General features: G+C 42.4%; 1 protein-coding gene and 1 long non-coding RNA gene across 5 annotated transcripts in view; one reads left to right on the top strand and one right to left on the bottom strand.

Moving 5' to 3' along the window:
- DCLK1 (doublecortin like kinase 1) overlaps positions 1-15,360 on the top strand; it is a 292,627-nt gene that overhangs the window by 265,558 nt on the left and 11,709 nt on the right. For all 4 annotated transcript variants that reach the window (XM_072976126.1, XM_072976124.1, XM_072976125.1 and 1 more), the window contains 2 exons: positions 97-177; positions 8,437-8,550. In XM_072976126.1, the coding sequence (XP_072832227.1) occupies positions 97-177; positions 8,437-8,550 (195 nt within the window). The remainder of the gene's footprint in view (positions 1-96; positions 178-8,436; positions 8,551-15,360) is intronic.
- On the bottom strand, positions 10,491-13,197 carry LOC140701103 (uncharacterized). Its single transcript, XR_012079940.1, has 2 exons — positions 12,000-13,197; positions 10,491-10,783 (listed from the first exon to the last, which is right to left on the bottom strand). It is a non-coding gene; the product is annotated as an uncharacterized lncRNA (long non-coding RNA).

The following is a 15,360-nucleotide window of genomic DNA, read 5'->3' as shown; positions in this document are numbered from 1 at the left end:
TGCTTTTCCAAACTAAGAGAGCTTCTGTGCCTGAAAACACCCTGATTTTTACCTTAAATGTTAGACGCAAATGGCATCGCATGTTTCCTTTCACAGGAGCTCATTACCATGATGCTGTTGGTGGATGTTGATCAGCGATTTTCAGCTGTGCAGGTCCTTGAACATCCCTGGGTTAATGTAAGTGACTTCCTCCCTTCCTGGTGTTTACTCCCAACATTCCTTGTTAAAACTGCAGCTTTCTTAATGATGTCCCCTCCTTTTTAAAGTGTTGTGCTTATGTCTGTTCCTCCCCCTCAAACATGCCAGAACAGTTCTGGGATTTCAGACTCATTCCGCGGGAGCCTCTGATGTATCTGTGCTGACATGTGTTCTCATGGTCCCTTGCACAAAGCATTTCATTTGATTCCAATGGGACTGCCTCCTACTGGGGAGGTGCACATGGTCACCACCCCCTACCCCCACAACCTCCATTCCGTGGTCCAGGTTAGGGCCAAATACATCAGTGAGACAGAGTAAGTTTTCTGAGTCCATGCTGCTTTTGCACCATTTCTACCAAGCATACAGGTCCAGGGGCCTCTGAATAAGCCTGGGAGTTCCCCCGTGCAGCACTTCTCAAACCTGAACAGCTCACGCGTCGCCTGGGGATCTTACTCAAATGCAGGTCGGTAACGCAGCAGACGTGAGGGGCTGCGTTTCTGAACGCTCCCAGACGCTGCTGCTGCTGTCGGAGTGCAAGGCTCCAAGGACATTTCTTTAGCCATGAAAGAATTCTCCTGAGAGGTCATTATTTTTGACCCTACATCTATGTCTCTATAGCTGATAAGGTTTGTTTTTAATAATAATAATAATAATAATAATAATAATAATAATAATAATAATAATAATAATAATAAAATACTTACAGAGTGGTTAACTTACAGTGTCCGCCCCGGACTGCTGTAACCGCCTCACGTACATGAACTGATTGTGTCTATGTAGTAACAGAACTATAACTGGGGACTGTCGTAACCCCTATTGACATGTGCAGCAGCAGCTCAGGCAGGGCATGGATACTTGATGGAAGGTAACGCCCAGCTCAGTCGGACAGAGAAACAAAGTTAGGAAGACTTCTGGCTGTTCCCTTTGAATAACTAGGCTGTTCGTTTTCTTAGGGCAGCGTATACATGTCTCAATGGTAACGTTCTTCCTTCTCAACCAGCTTTGTACACTTGTTAACACATGGTCTCACTTAGCCGAGGCTCCCTCTGGGCCTTGGACTTCTGCTGTCATTTTAGTTTTTCCCCTGAGAGTCCCTAAAAATGTTTCCTAAAAGCAAGGATAACGTTTAGGGCATTATCTAAGAGATTTAAAATTTTTAAATACCCTTTAATATAACTCTAACATACCTTAGATTCTAAGGGAAAAAAAAGACACTGATTTTAGCAAAAAAAAAAAAAACTTTAAAAAACTTAACATATAAAAGTGATTGTTTAACTTTTGAAATTATGTAGTAACTAAATCAGAAAACTTTTTATTTTCTTTGTCTCTAATAAATGAAAAAAAAATGTCTCTAAGCTTTCCCAGCCGGCATTTAGTATTTGTCGAGGTCTCCGAGTGCAACAAATGAACAACCAAGCAATCAAAGCCAATAAATTAGGAATTTAAAAGGAAGCCCAGTTAACAAGACATTTTGCATTTGGAGATCAAATTATAGCTGATCACTGCAGAGGACACTACCTAAGGGGTGAAAAACTAATAATATTTGCATGAGCCCTAAGGAAGTCGTCAGAGAGCCCTTCTCGCACTCCCATTTGTCCTAATTTTCTCTATTGCTTATACGGTGCCCTTTTCTCTTGGTGCACTTGGAATTGAAAAGGCAGTCTCTTATGAAACAGAGGGCAGAGCGTGAGGGCAGCAGAATCGAAAAATCTAGTCAGCAAAGTCACTTGTTTTAACCTTCCTCCAGGTGTTTCCTCTACGCTCCCATTTCTTTCCTTTTTTTTTTTTTTTTAATATATTCTGGGTGCAAATCCCACCATCCTCCGTGGTGTCTTGCACCTCTGCTCTGTTACTGGAAGAGCCATGAGCGAGGCCTCTCATTGGATGCTCCCAATGAGCCAGGTAGACATAGGCTGCATCAGTGTGCAGCCAGGTGTGCGGAGAGGGATGGAGACTCCCGGAAGCAGCACCAGCTCACCTGCCTGTGTCACCTCGAGACAATCACTTCACCTCATTGAACCTGTCTGTGAAATGGACACAGTAGAATCAGCCTCTCAGGTTATGAGGATGGCGAGAGGATTTTATATTTGAGGAGTGTGAGTGAGAGAATCTTAATTGCTGAAACTCCACAAGTACTTGATAAATATTTGGCCAGTGTGAGTCTGAGCAAGGCTCTATCATCCGTTGCTACGTGCTGATAAAGTACAAATTGATACTTGATTAAGGCGGAAACCCCTTCATCCAAAAAAATGACCCTGTTTGTGTGCTCCAGACTCCATGTAGATAATGTGGTCAGCTTGTGGTGGTCTCCAACATAGCAGCTATTTCCTTTAATGCAGCTAGAAAATACCGACAGGAATTGCCCTAGCCAAGTTTATTTACCCTATTTCTCATCTAGTGGGGAACCATATGATTCAGGCACATAATCTATAAGAATGGAACAGACCATAATATGTCTGGATCATTCCAGGGGTTATGGAGAAGGTTGTCACTGTCTTCCCAACTGGACACCTTGTTGGTAGAAAACATAGGTTAGTGATTAAGTTCAGAGGCCTAAATGACATTTCCAAAATTTTTTCTTTTTCGTAATTAGGATTAAATTGTCAGTATCTCCAATATATTACTATTGCTGGATTTTATTTTCAAAGTGTTGACCTACCTTATCCCATGTTATTTCCCTCATACCGTAGGATAAAGTTCCGTCTCATTGCTGTAATTCTATGGATCTGTGTTTTACCTTTAATTATTTTCCTGATGAGGAAACTGAGGCTCAGAAAAGTCTCTAACGCCTAGGTCCGCCCCCCCCCCCCCGATTCTGATACTGATCTGCATTGGCATCAGAAGCTCCTCAGTGATTATAATGTGAGACCAAGACTGAGATCCTCTGTCCTAGCGGAAAGGATGGGTTTAAATAAGTCAAGTGTAGGTGTTTAGTCGATTCACGACTACCTGTCACCTTCTTGGCCTTTAAATTCGATTTTACTTCCTTTTTCTCACTTACCCACTCTTTCGAAAAGATACTACTAAGCCAAGATACTCAAAAAGGAAAAAAAAGAACAAGATGAAGAAGGAAAAGCAAGAGCCTGGATAATATTTTTTATTCCATGCTCTTAAAAATCAGTGCTACCCATACAAAAATATATAAGCATCCGTCTAATAGTTGTGAGCAATTAAGAGCACCCCGCAATGCTACTGTAATGATAAATGAAACTACTTATCTGGGTTCGTAAATTGTAAATGATGACGTGGAATTCCACTCTCCGTTTGGGCATCTTATCCTGTCCATTCTCCAAGGGAGACGTTAATTTGCTTCACATGTTCTCCCCGAGTGCAGTGTGAATTGTAGGCGTGGGGGATACACAGGGCCAAGCTAAGGGAGTCAGAAATCCTGGGATGTCGTACAGCTGGGGATGGTTAACTGGAGGCGAGGGGCCGCGCACTGGGTTGTGGGATGGAACTGCTGGTGAAGAGCCTTCTAATGTTCTTGGGATTGTTCAAATCGTTTTAAACGAAATCAGAATATTCTGGTAGGGAACTGCTCAAGGCTGCCATGCTTCTCATAAATTTACAGATAGTATTAACACTAGAGTCTGGTAATGCATAGACTGAAATCCAGATCCATGATTCAAAAACAAAACTCCATGAAGGAAGGAGGATTTTCTAAAAGCATGACCCCTGGAGTGGTTTCCCCAAGGAAAGAGAGGAATTCACTCTACTGAGTGACCTCACGTCCCAGCTTCATACCCCTCCCCGCAGCTCCTCCCCGATATCCGCTAGAGGAATGGAGACCAGGAGGCTGAGTCTCCTACAGACAGCTGGGAGAGTTCATTTTCCATTTTGCAAACTAATTTTGTTCTTGTCGGTTGCAATACTCTGCCAAGTGGTGGATGGGAATTTCTAAATCAAAACCCACGAACCTCAAACTACAACCAGCCCGTGTCAGACTTCAGAAAAAACTACTCCCAGAGCCTATATACCAGAACGTATGGTAATAATACTGTAACTGTGTGTAACGTTCTGCCAGATTTGTCACGTTTAGAAAATTCATAGCACATTTTTGGCACATAGTCTATTCAGAATAATGGCGATGAAGATGTATATATAAAAATGTGTGTTTTTCATGGCCCTATTTATTTTATTGATGCAAGACAGTAAGTTAGCTAAATCTCCACCGCCATTCTGTAGGCCTTAGGTACAGATTAGGTCTCTGTAAAGCCATGTCTTTTAATCCAATTATGCTCAGAGCCTTCAAAACTGATAGAGAGATTCTGCAGACATTTTAGTTGCTGGTGTGTGTGTGTGTGTGTGTGCGCGCACTCGGGTGTGCGTGTGTTTTACCTTCTCTAGCTGAGACACCCTATTTCATTGGGGGAAAAAAAATCCTGAAATGTTTTAAGATTTATGAAGTCAGAAGCCTCTCTGACAACTTGTTTCACTACTTTCATTGCTTCAGCGTGAACTAATAACCCAAGGGAAGCTGAAACCTTCACTCGAATTTAAAGCTGTAGGCCTGAACCCCCAGGCCCCAACGTTTGAAAGAGTTGCTAGGAGTCTTGACAGGAGATTAGGACCAGGACAGAGCTGGGAAATGGTAACAGAGTCCATTGTGAGGGTGGTGAGAAGCTGGAAAACTGGCAGGCAGAAAAAAGCCAGGTGAAGGGAAATTTCTGGCCAAAATGGCAGTTGTGGGGAAGTGAGAAAGAGAAGCGATTGGGCAGCAGGGGATGAATCTCCCTCAGGAAGTGAAGGAGAGGCCGCCCGTATGGAATCCCTATTTGTTTTCTCTGCATCTGGACCCACCAATCAGAGCCCACCCCACAACCCAGAGCGCCTTCCCGGCAGCACCCAGGATCAGCCCAGCCGTCCAGCACTGCCTGCTGCTCCACGCAGGATGCGAGAGTCCTGGCCCTAACACGGCACATTCTGACATCCCAGATGAGTGGCTGCCCAGTCTTTCCGGGGCATAGAAGCTTCTAATTTCTCACTACATCCCTCTGGACCCTAGGAGGTGCTCAGCATCCCTTTGAATGACCTCCATCCAAATGCTTCCTTGGCTCCATCAGGGCTTGTCCAAATAGTCTCTTGGTTTTTTTCAGCCCCTAGTTCAGTCCTCCTTCCTCCTGACCATTGTGTTCCTTTCATCATGGAAAAGATAACTCCCTGAGTCATTACACTGAGCACTCCTGGACCTCTTTTTGTAGCCAACGCCCTGCCCTCAGTGCCCTTCAGTGCCCTTGACAGTGCAACGTGGTGTGGTGGGCGGACCACAGAGTTCCAACCTGGTGCAGGCCTGACTCAGCCACCTTCTAGCCCTGTGACCTAGAGCAAATTATGTAACTTTGTAGAACCTCAGTTCGCTCATGTTCAGAATGGGACTAACAACGCATATTGTAGAAGATGATCTGAGGATGAAGAAGATGTAGGACATTAGCACCAGGCCGCATAATGGTTAAATCTTGGGCACCTTCCTCCCTTCCCACCTTTCTCTTTCAGCTTTGCTCCCGTCCTCACCCTTTCTCTCCTATTTTATAACCTGAAGCTCATACAGATCTTTTTGCCTTAGGTAGCCTTAATAACAGAACTCTATTAAGAGATGACTAGAAGTGCATGTGTACTTTGGGGCGTGAGGCCCAGTGGGGCACCACTGTATCAGGCTGCCCCCTTTCCTTCCAGCAGAACCCCAAATTGTGATACCTTCATTAAAGCCACATCATTCCATCCCTTGCCCAGTGTTTAAATCCTCCCCAGGTTCTAGCATAGATTCCAAGGGCTGCTGTTTCATTCACAAGTCGTGCACACACCACTGAATTCGCCCTTGTGTTGAAAACTCTAGCCTGTCTAACCCTAATTCTCTGATTCTCATCACACTTCTCTTCCGCTTGTATCGTTGGGACCTGGATGAAGGGAGGAGAGTGGTCCCCTACACTTCCTGCACTTACACCCTCTTACTAGAAAGCATTGCTTTATTCCTAACAGAGTAAGGCTTCAATCTCCAGATCTTCGGGGGACTCCACTGTGGCCTGTCTTTCCCTGTTTTCCAGCTTTTTCTTCCATCGCTCTCCCAGTAGTTGACCCATTGTTGGCAAACATGCCTCGTGGCTTCCCACTGGCACACATCCATGCACTGAAACATCGCCTGTCCTCCTCTCTACCTGTCCGTCTGTTCCCATCCAGGAGGACCAGGTGGAATCCCTTATCCCTCGGGACGTCCACACTCACTGAAAATATGTCCTCTCTTCTGAACTCCTTCGGTGTTTCTAGCTGAGCCACGCAGCCCACTGCCTGGCGATGGCTCTTTCTTACCTTCTTGGCCTGTTTTGTCATTTGACCTGGTGTGTGCCTACCTTGTCCGCCAGTTAGCCTGCAAGGGTCTGGTGGACAGCGATCATTTCCTCTCCCCACTCTGCCCTCCCCGACGTAGTCCTGCACGTAGTGGGCACTTCAGACAACGCTGTTTCCATTCTCTCCCCAGGTATCATCCCATGTTACCCTAACAGACCTTCATTTTATTTCTCTCAATACAGAATTTAAAAGAAAATTTTCAGTTCACTCTGCATCATTGGAAAGCCTCCATCCTCTAGATTTGGTTTCAGATGTGAGTTAGTGGCATAGTAATTGTTCCTTCTTCTAGCCATTAATAAACCAGCCCAAGAATATCGTCAACTGAGCATCCACTGTGCGCAGGGCACTGAACCAAGTGTTTATATTAAAGATTGCAGACACGTGGGAGATGTGGTACAAAAGGGCAGGAGTTGAGATGTATACGCATATATACATTTATATATATAACATATATGCAAAATCATCCAACACCAAAAAGAATATAAATAGTGCAAAAATATATAACGAAAAAGCATTAGGAGTTTATAAAGGAACCATTATAACAGATTATGCTTAATAGCAGGAAAATGGGAACAGGTGATTTGGACCCAAGCTATGAAGAAAAAGAGAGACCACAGGGGTCAGAAGAGGGAAGCCCGTGCCTGTTTTTGGTCACTGTTACTTCCTCGTCACTTACTGTAGTGCCTAGGCCACGGCAGATGTGCAGTTAATATAGGCTGCAGAAATGAGTAGCCCGAGACTGAAAAAAGGAGTGAATCCCAGGTGGAGAGACCAGGTTATGTAAAAGAGCCAGCATGCGGCACTTGGAAAGCAGCACCTCTGTTTTCCTGGGGGGAGCCAAGAAATTCCGTGCAAAATGATGGGGAGGAAGGAGAGAAGGAAAATGACAGATGGCATTGAAATCTTGTCAGGAATTTTGGGTTAAACAGACAGTAACAAACACTTGATTATCCATTCATCCCACAAATATTTATTAAGCATCTACTGTGTGCCAAGGTACATGCTAAGACGTGGGGGTTCTATAGCGGACAGTCTGTCTTCAAGGATCGCTCAGTCTCTTCATTGCACACTAGTAAGTGGTGGCACCTGCTTTGGACTCTGGTTATGGTTATTCTAACAGTATTTAGCGAAGGAGGGAAATCTCCTCCAGCCTCCATCATAGATGGCTCCAGTGGAGAACAGATGCCTTAATGAAAATGAGCTGCAATGCCAAGTATGCCATAAGAAGAGATGATTTGAAGGCCACAAGGAAGACTTAAATTTAAGGGAAGAGGGGAGGGTAATAGCTCAGTGGTGGTGTGCATGCTTAGCGTGCATGAGGTCTTGGGTTCAATTCCCAAAACAAGAAGCTTAAGGGAGAACTTTCTATGTGGAAGCTTGTCTGGGATTATAGAGTGACAGATTGAGTAGCTGTAGAGCCAGCCCGAGTTTATTTACCGGCTCCTACGTGAGCCCAGATCTGTCAGTTTCCTTGGCTTTGGATCTGAATGATGGGCTTAAGAGGATAAAACGCTTGGGTTAGGGAAAAAAAAAATGTTTATATTGATTTTGGAGGGGGGGTAGTTGTCCAGATTAACTTGCTCTTTGACGTATGTCTCTAGAGCTGAAATCAATTTTATTAGATATTTAAAAAACATATTTTATTTAGGGACAAAACTCTGAGGTTGAGATGACACCACAAATTAGTTTTAGAGCACAAGGGGAAATGAAGGCGCCCTTGGAGCAGGACTTCCAACAACAACGTTTAATGAGAAGATGTTGGTCAGTTTCTTCCTGAAATGTTCTGAATTTTAAGATCACTGCCTTTTCCTGGAATATCTTGGCCTCATTTTCCATTTATATCATTTTTTTTTTGGTCCTTTTCTCCTATTTTATTTCTTTTTTTTTTTCCTCCAGGATGATGGTCTCCCAGAAAATGAACATCAGCTGTCAGTAGCAGGAAAGATAAAGAAGCATTTCAACACAGGCCCCAAGCCGAACAGCACGGCAGCTGGCGTCTCTGTCATAGCAGTAAGCATCTGAAATACTCACCTATAACTTTCTAAAAGCAGCCCACCTCAGAGACAGGCATTGCGCAGGAGATCCTCCCAGAGACAGCAGAATGGGTCATTTCTCTAGGCAGCTCGGCCACTGAGAGCACGGCGGGGAGGTCGGGGGTTTACGCACGAGATGCGTTTTTGCTGATCGTTTCACTGGGAGTCACATCGTTATCCAGCACCTCCAGGGGGTCTTGCAGGATACAGGAATTTCATGATTTACTTTTGAAAGCAGAAGGCCTCCCCCACACCGGACTCCGCCAACGCAAACTTCTGGGCTCTGAGCAAAAAGAGTTCAGACTGTCGTTTTGCCAGGACCTGGGAGGGCAGGGAAGTCGAGAGAGAGGACATGGCAGAGAGAGAGTGGAACACTGTCGATCTTTGTACGAGACTCAGACGAAAGCCACGACGTGGCAGGAAGCTTGCCCAGAAAGATTTTTCGTGAAGCTGAATTGTTGTGAGCATGCAGAGAAATCACGATTTCTTGCTCCTTAGCAATTTGTGTTTTTAAAGCGGAGAGTCTTGGAACATTTTGTTGATGCGGGTGCACAAGGCTTTTTTTTTTTTCCCTGTTTCATACATGCAGACATGTTCTACATGCAATTTGATAGCAGCTCTAGGCAAAGATTAAATTGGGCAGAGAAATAATGAAACCTCATACTTCCTGGTGTCATATTCTAGAGTAAATATATTCAGGTCCCAGATTACTTGAGTTTTTAATAATTTCCTCCTTTTATCAGAGTATGAACATTTTAACATAGTCAATGTGAAATCACTGGAGCTGTTTTTCTTCTTTAAACCGAGAACTTAGACACTACACTGTCGAATTTTGAGAAATATTTATGCTACTAAACAGATGTCGTGCTCGTCAGCAATACTGAATATTTATCTGTTTCTACGGGTGTTTTGCTTTTCTTCCTCTTTTTCTTTCTCGGTTGTGCTAGAACTCCACATAAAGCTAAAGATAAATAAGTGACAACCAAAATACAGTACAACCAATCCAAGATCTGGGTTACTGAATATTCGATAGGCGCTGCCAGAATGTGCAGGTGGCACAAATGCATGCATGCACGCTCTCGTACTGTTTGCATTTCTTGTTTTGGAGTTGAACCCTGTCAGCAGGGAGTTACGTGAGTCTGAGTAACCGGCTCCTGAGGACCCTGACAGCACTAAAAAGAATGCACTCTCTTCCCCAAGCCCCCTCCGGGCTGCTGGGGATTTAACACTGCAAGTGGTCCTTCTTGCCCCACCTGCCCCCAGCTCTCTAGTTCTCTCTTAGGAAATTCAGTGCAGAAGTACAGAGTCCATGTCTTCACAGATCGTCAGTGTTCTTTGTTATCAGCTAACATGCAGTCAGGAATTTTTGAAAGTAACAGTCTCGTGATGTTTCTTAACAAAATCAGACATGCTACCCTCTGTTTTCATCATTCATCTAAGACTTAAGCCTATTCCAGAACGTTTGGTCCCACCCTTTCCTTGTGGAGTGGACTGCCAGCACGCTTGTCCATGGAAAGGACTGCTTTTCTGCTCTTGCCGACGGCTCACAGCTGCTAGAGGTGCTTTTTCCACCTCTGTCATCTTGGGGTTTGTTTTTGTTTCTCCTGGTCTTTTATTTTTATTAGTCTTTGGTTAAGTTTGCCTTGGTTGCCCAGTACGCTTTGTTCACAGTGTTCTGGGAGTCTTCTAGTGACCAAGAGCAGGAATTTCAGGGCAATTCTCCAATAGACAGACAACACGGATTGGAGGGGAAATCCTACTTTAATCAAACCTGGATAAATTTTGAAACCTAATCCATGTGAGTTTATTAAAACTTCATCTAAGTAGAGCTCAAAAAAAAAACAAACCCACTCCCCAGTTAGTATCTGAAGATTAAAGGTCCACTGTTTTTTTTCCCTCTGAATATCATGACTGGACCATCTTGAATGCAATTTAATTTATCATCAGTTTCTCAGTTCATCACTAATGTGTTTCCATGGAAACTGTACCAACTGGTAATACACTTATAGACAGTAAAATGGGCTGTGCGATGCTGAGTTGTGCATTAGTTGCGTGCTTCTTTAATCTCTTTATCCACGACAAAGTTTTGGAAAAAAGTAATCAACTCAACTCAGACTTGGAATAATTGACTTTTTGGAGAAATATCTGAAAAAATGCTTTGTCGGCTGTGAAGTACAATTCACATGTTGACCGCTATCGGTGTTTCAAACCTGAAAGAGAATATTGCTGTAAATTTCAGGGGGTGTTTCAGGAGAAGCTGGTCTACTATAATAAAAGCATGCATTTATGCATCTTCTACTGTAATATATGCATTTATGCATCATCTAACATAATGTATGCACTTGTGCATCTTTTGCTGTAATATATGCATTTATGCATCGTCTACCATAATATATGCACTTATGCATCATCTACCGTAATATATGCATTTGTGTATCTCTCCTTTATAAATGTCCACACCCTCCCTAAGAACCTGGGGTAGGTCACCAGGTGCAGAGTGGGGCTGCAAGTTAGAAACCAGCCAGTTTGGCTGCTTTTGTAATTACCTTTCACTGGATAAGCACTGGATAAGGCAATATATACTCCATCACCATGTTCCCACTCTTAAAAGACTAAGACCCAGGGGACCATCACAAACTAAAGGAGCCCTGGCTTTAAATAGTATTCCAATTCAAACTAAAGTATAATTTCAAAGGAATGATCTTCTGCTGTAAGACAGAGCAGAAGTGAGAGATGGAAGGAATAGCCTTCATAGATGGTGGGTTCTATAAAGATTATTTGACAATTTGATAATGGAATGTAATTATTAATTCACACACATGATGGAAATTTCTGTAATTCATGTAATACTGTAACGACTTCCATTTGATAGATATGGGGGAAATAACCGATTTCAGCATAAATTTCATTCAGACAGAATTTTTTTCCCATGGGCATGTATGCTCTCTCCAGAGGCTATCAAATGATATGTTTTATTTTGAATTGCCTCTATTATAGGACTGCTTTTTTGGAAATTATATACACCCTTCCAAATTAAAAAATACATATACTATTTAGCATGTAGTATCAATCAGCTTGTCTTTTCAGGAAATCAGTAGTTAAGTCATTAGTCTTTAACTGGTAATTCTCTTTCCATCGTTAAAAACGTCACTATCTGCTCAAAAAGGAATTCATGACACTTTTTCTTTCCCCAAGTGACAGAGGAAAAAGAGCATGCTGTCATAACAAATCGGCTCTCGTCACAGGTGTAATTTATGACATGAACATAGTTTAACATGTATTCATGGTTCTGAACCTTAAAGTTTTTTGTTCATGTTGTCATTTTTTTTTCTTCTCTGCTTCCCACCCCCTCCATTATGAAGACCAAAGAAAGGACAAATGATAACTTTATATTGAGGTCCTTGAGTTGGCGAGGAGAGCAATTACCAGCTGGGGGCTCACTGGGCTCCTAGGGCCCCTCTCGAAGGAGGAAAGGTGCCTGACGTTTAGGTCAGGTGGCGTGATGAGGTGGAAGGAAACTCGTCGCTGTCCTTGTAAGTGCAAAATTCTGCCCTCGGAAGGACGCCGTCGTCCCTCCACTACCTTTCCCAGTAGCCGGGGCGTTCAAACCATACCAAAGAAAACCAGAACGGAACAGAGGAAGGGAAACAAAAGGTTATTAAAACGCAATTTAAAGACATAAAATGGAATCAGAGATGACATTTTAACGGCGGACTTCTTGAGAGCTAAGGGACGGGAGGGGGGCCTTATTAGATTTGCTCAGCTTGATGAAGAACCGATGACTCAGATGTCAGTTCCAATTTATTTTTCCTCATTTAATGCTGTTTATTATTGTAACCGATAATTTTCCTAATGCTTTCAAGTCCTTCTTTTGCATTTTGCTCATGCAAATAGAGCATTTCAGTCTAATTGGACAAATCCATACCAATCAGTGTGCAAATAATTGTGATAGTGGGAAGCTTCTTTCTAAAGCCAGAGACCTCTGCACCAGGGCACTCCCGAATGCAGTGTTATGAGACTCTTCGCCTGTAGGTGGCAATAGAGAGCTAGTTACGAAGTAGCCATCCCTGGGCTGAAACAGAAATGCAGGCCTTCGTCTTCCTAACAGCAACTGTACTTCGATTTTTTTTTCCCCTAAATAAAATGAACTTACATTTTTAAAGAAAGATTAAAATCTGACATTGTCGTTCCATGAACACTGGCATAGCCTAGTTTATAACCAGAATACCAAATCTCCTGAGCAGTTTTTTTTAAACGCTTGGTGCCTTGGCATGTTTTTGAAATGCCTTTGTGAATTTAGCAGTGGAAACTGTCATCACATCATGCCGGCACCACACTTGAAAGCACTCATGAGCCTCTCCAGAAAGAAAGGTGGTCAACTCGCATCCTCTCAGGGGCAGAACTGGGGAGCGGGCATACGGCATGATTATTGTTTTTCAAATTTGGGGATTGAATCTTTTATTCCTAGGTAGCCAAAGGCTAACATCTTATTCCAGGAGGAACCACCTTGAGAATTTACCCTGTCTTCTATTTATTGTACCTTTTGTTAATCATAAGCACGTAACTGTACATATGCATTTTTAACATACAGTGAAAAGCTTTTCATTTTATTTTCTGTATTTCCTCAGAGAAGATTTACTGTTCTATACTACATCATTTTGGTTCGTAAATGTAACTGATTCACCTTTAAGAGTAGCTCCACTTTTGAAAATTAACTCTTAGTGAAAGAAATCCAAATTGTTGTGATTTATAGGAGTTTAAAATCTAATTCTTTCCACCTTTTATTTCATATTTATGAAGCCCTCAAATTTAAGCTTGATGCGGTAAGATTTGGGGTGGGCCAATCTGCTTTCTCTTAGGAGGCGAACACTGATTTCAGCACTTTATTGTAAAGCGTTTTTCATTGCTTTAGAATATGAAGAGGGGTGTACATCTTTTGAAATTGAGAGGATATTATTAAATGTGCATTCGAAAACTTGTTTGAAAAATTAGATCTTTTCTAACAAATTGGCCTCCGAGCTATTCATGAGGGATTAGTGTCTTTTCTTGCCTTTTTTATTTTCCATGTGCAGATCTAGGATGTTAGCTAGTCACCCTGCACAAGAGGCATCGTAACTCTATATACGTATATAGTCAATGAAGATCAGCTTGGTCTGGAGTCATAATCCTTTAGCACAATGTCGATCCACTGAGTTGCCCCCATTTCTCTCTGCTCAGCTGGACCACGGGTTTACCATCAAGAGATCAGGGTCTTTGGACTACTACCAACAACCAGGAATGTATTGGATAAGGTATGAGATGGTGCAGCTCAACAGTCAGTGTTTCCATGGCAACGTGCTGGCAGTCTCCATTAACCAGTTTCTTCAGTGGATAAACATGCTTTTGATTTGTTATCCAGTCCATATGCTGCTTTATCAGTTTCATTTTAATCTTGATTGAGATGCCACACCCCCTCATTCCTTTTTTTCACCCATTATTCACACTGACATTTGCCAGCTTTCTTTCCATTGCACATGCTCAGTATCAATTTTCCTTACGGTTAAAAGGACAGTATATTTAGTGTTAATGTCAAAGCATTTTCCTGATGTTGCTGATTAAACAATGATTTCTAGTGCTCTTCTGTCCCTTAAAAAATGGGAGAACATTAGTACCTTAGTATATGTTCTCTAGACGTATATACTGTCATTTTAAAATCATCAAGCCCGACCTTGACCTTATTAGATGGATGAAACAATGCATTTACACCTTAGTCCTAGAAGCTCCTCCGAGCACAGCGAGCTATAGAATGCATTGTGTGTGTTGGTAAGCTTGTGTTTTCCAATTCTCCACCTTTTTGTTTTGTTTTGTTTTTGTTTGATTGTTACTTCTCTCCCCCTGGAAATCCCTTTCTGTACTAGCTATTGCATGAATTTATTTTTTGATATTTTGTAACTGTCAGATCACTTAGCTGGCTCAAGCAAAAGGGACTATGGGAGGTATCGATTCTTTTTTTTAAAAACTGGGTTAAGAATTCTATCCAATCATTGTCTATTCCAGTCAGCCGCCCTGGCATTTCCTTCCAGGGGCATTGTTTGTGTCTCTTTAAGTTCTCCACAGGCAGGATGGTTTTTGATGGTTTGAGACATGAACTCTGAGAAGTCCTAGGCAACTCTTCTCCTCCATCTTAATGTTTCTGAAATGATCTCCAGGTAAAGCTCCACATCTGAGCGTTTGCTAAGAAAAAATTCCACTGGGTTTGGCATTTGTTTCCCCCAAATGATCTTGCCTGTCTGCAGTAGTATAGTGGCTGCCTCATGCTGTTTCACGGAATAGACTAAACTGAAAGAAAGAGAGAGAGAGAGAAAGAGAGAAAGAAAGAGAGAGAGAAAGAAAGAAAAGAAAGAAAGAGAAAGAAAGAAAGAGAAGAAAGAAAGAAAGAAAGAAAGAAAGAAAGAAAGAAAGAAAGAAAGAAAGAAAGAAAGAAAGAAAGAGGAAGGAAGGAAGGAAGGAAGGAAGGAAGGAAAGAGAAAGGAAGAAAATAAACACAATTTTAACCCCCAAATATTACTCAGTTTTTTTCTACAATTAGACACTAGAATCAAAGGCCTTAGGGAAGCAAAAAAGTCCAACCTCTGACACAGAATCCTAATATCTAAGATCATGATGCTTTCTAAGTCTACTGAAAGCATGATAATACCCAAACTTCAAACAATATTTTAGAGTCAGTTTGACACAGAAGGTTATTTGTATCTTCTAGATGGGTCCGCATGTAGGAGTTGCACCCCTGCCTTTTATTTACCTAGTAAAT

This window comes from Vicugna pacos, chromosome 14 (assembly GCF_048564905.1).
Source record: "Vicugna pacos chromosome 14, VicPac4, whole genome shotgun sequence".
NCBI lineage: Eukaryota > Metazoa > Chordata > Mammalia > Artiodactyla > Camelidae > Vicugna > Vicugna pacos.
This window is presented reverse-complemented; position numbering and strand designations above follow the sequence as displayed.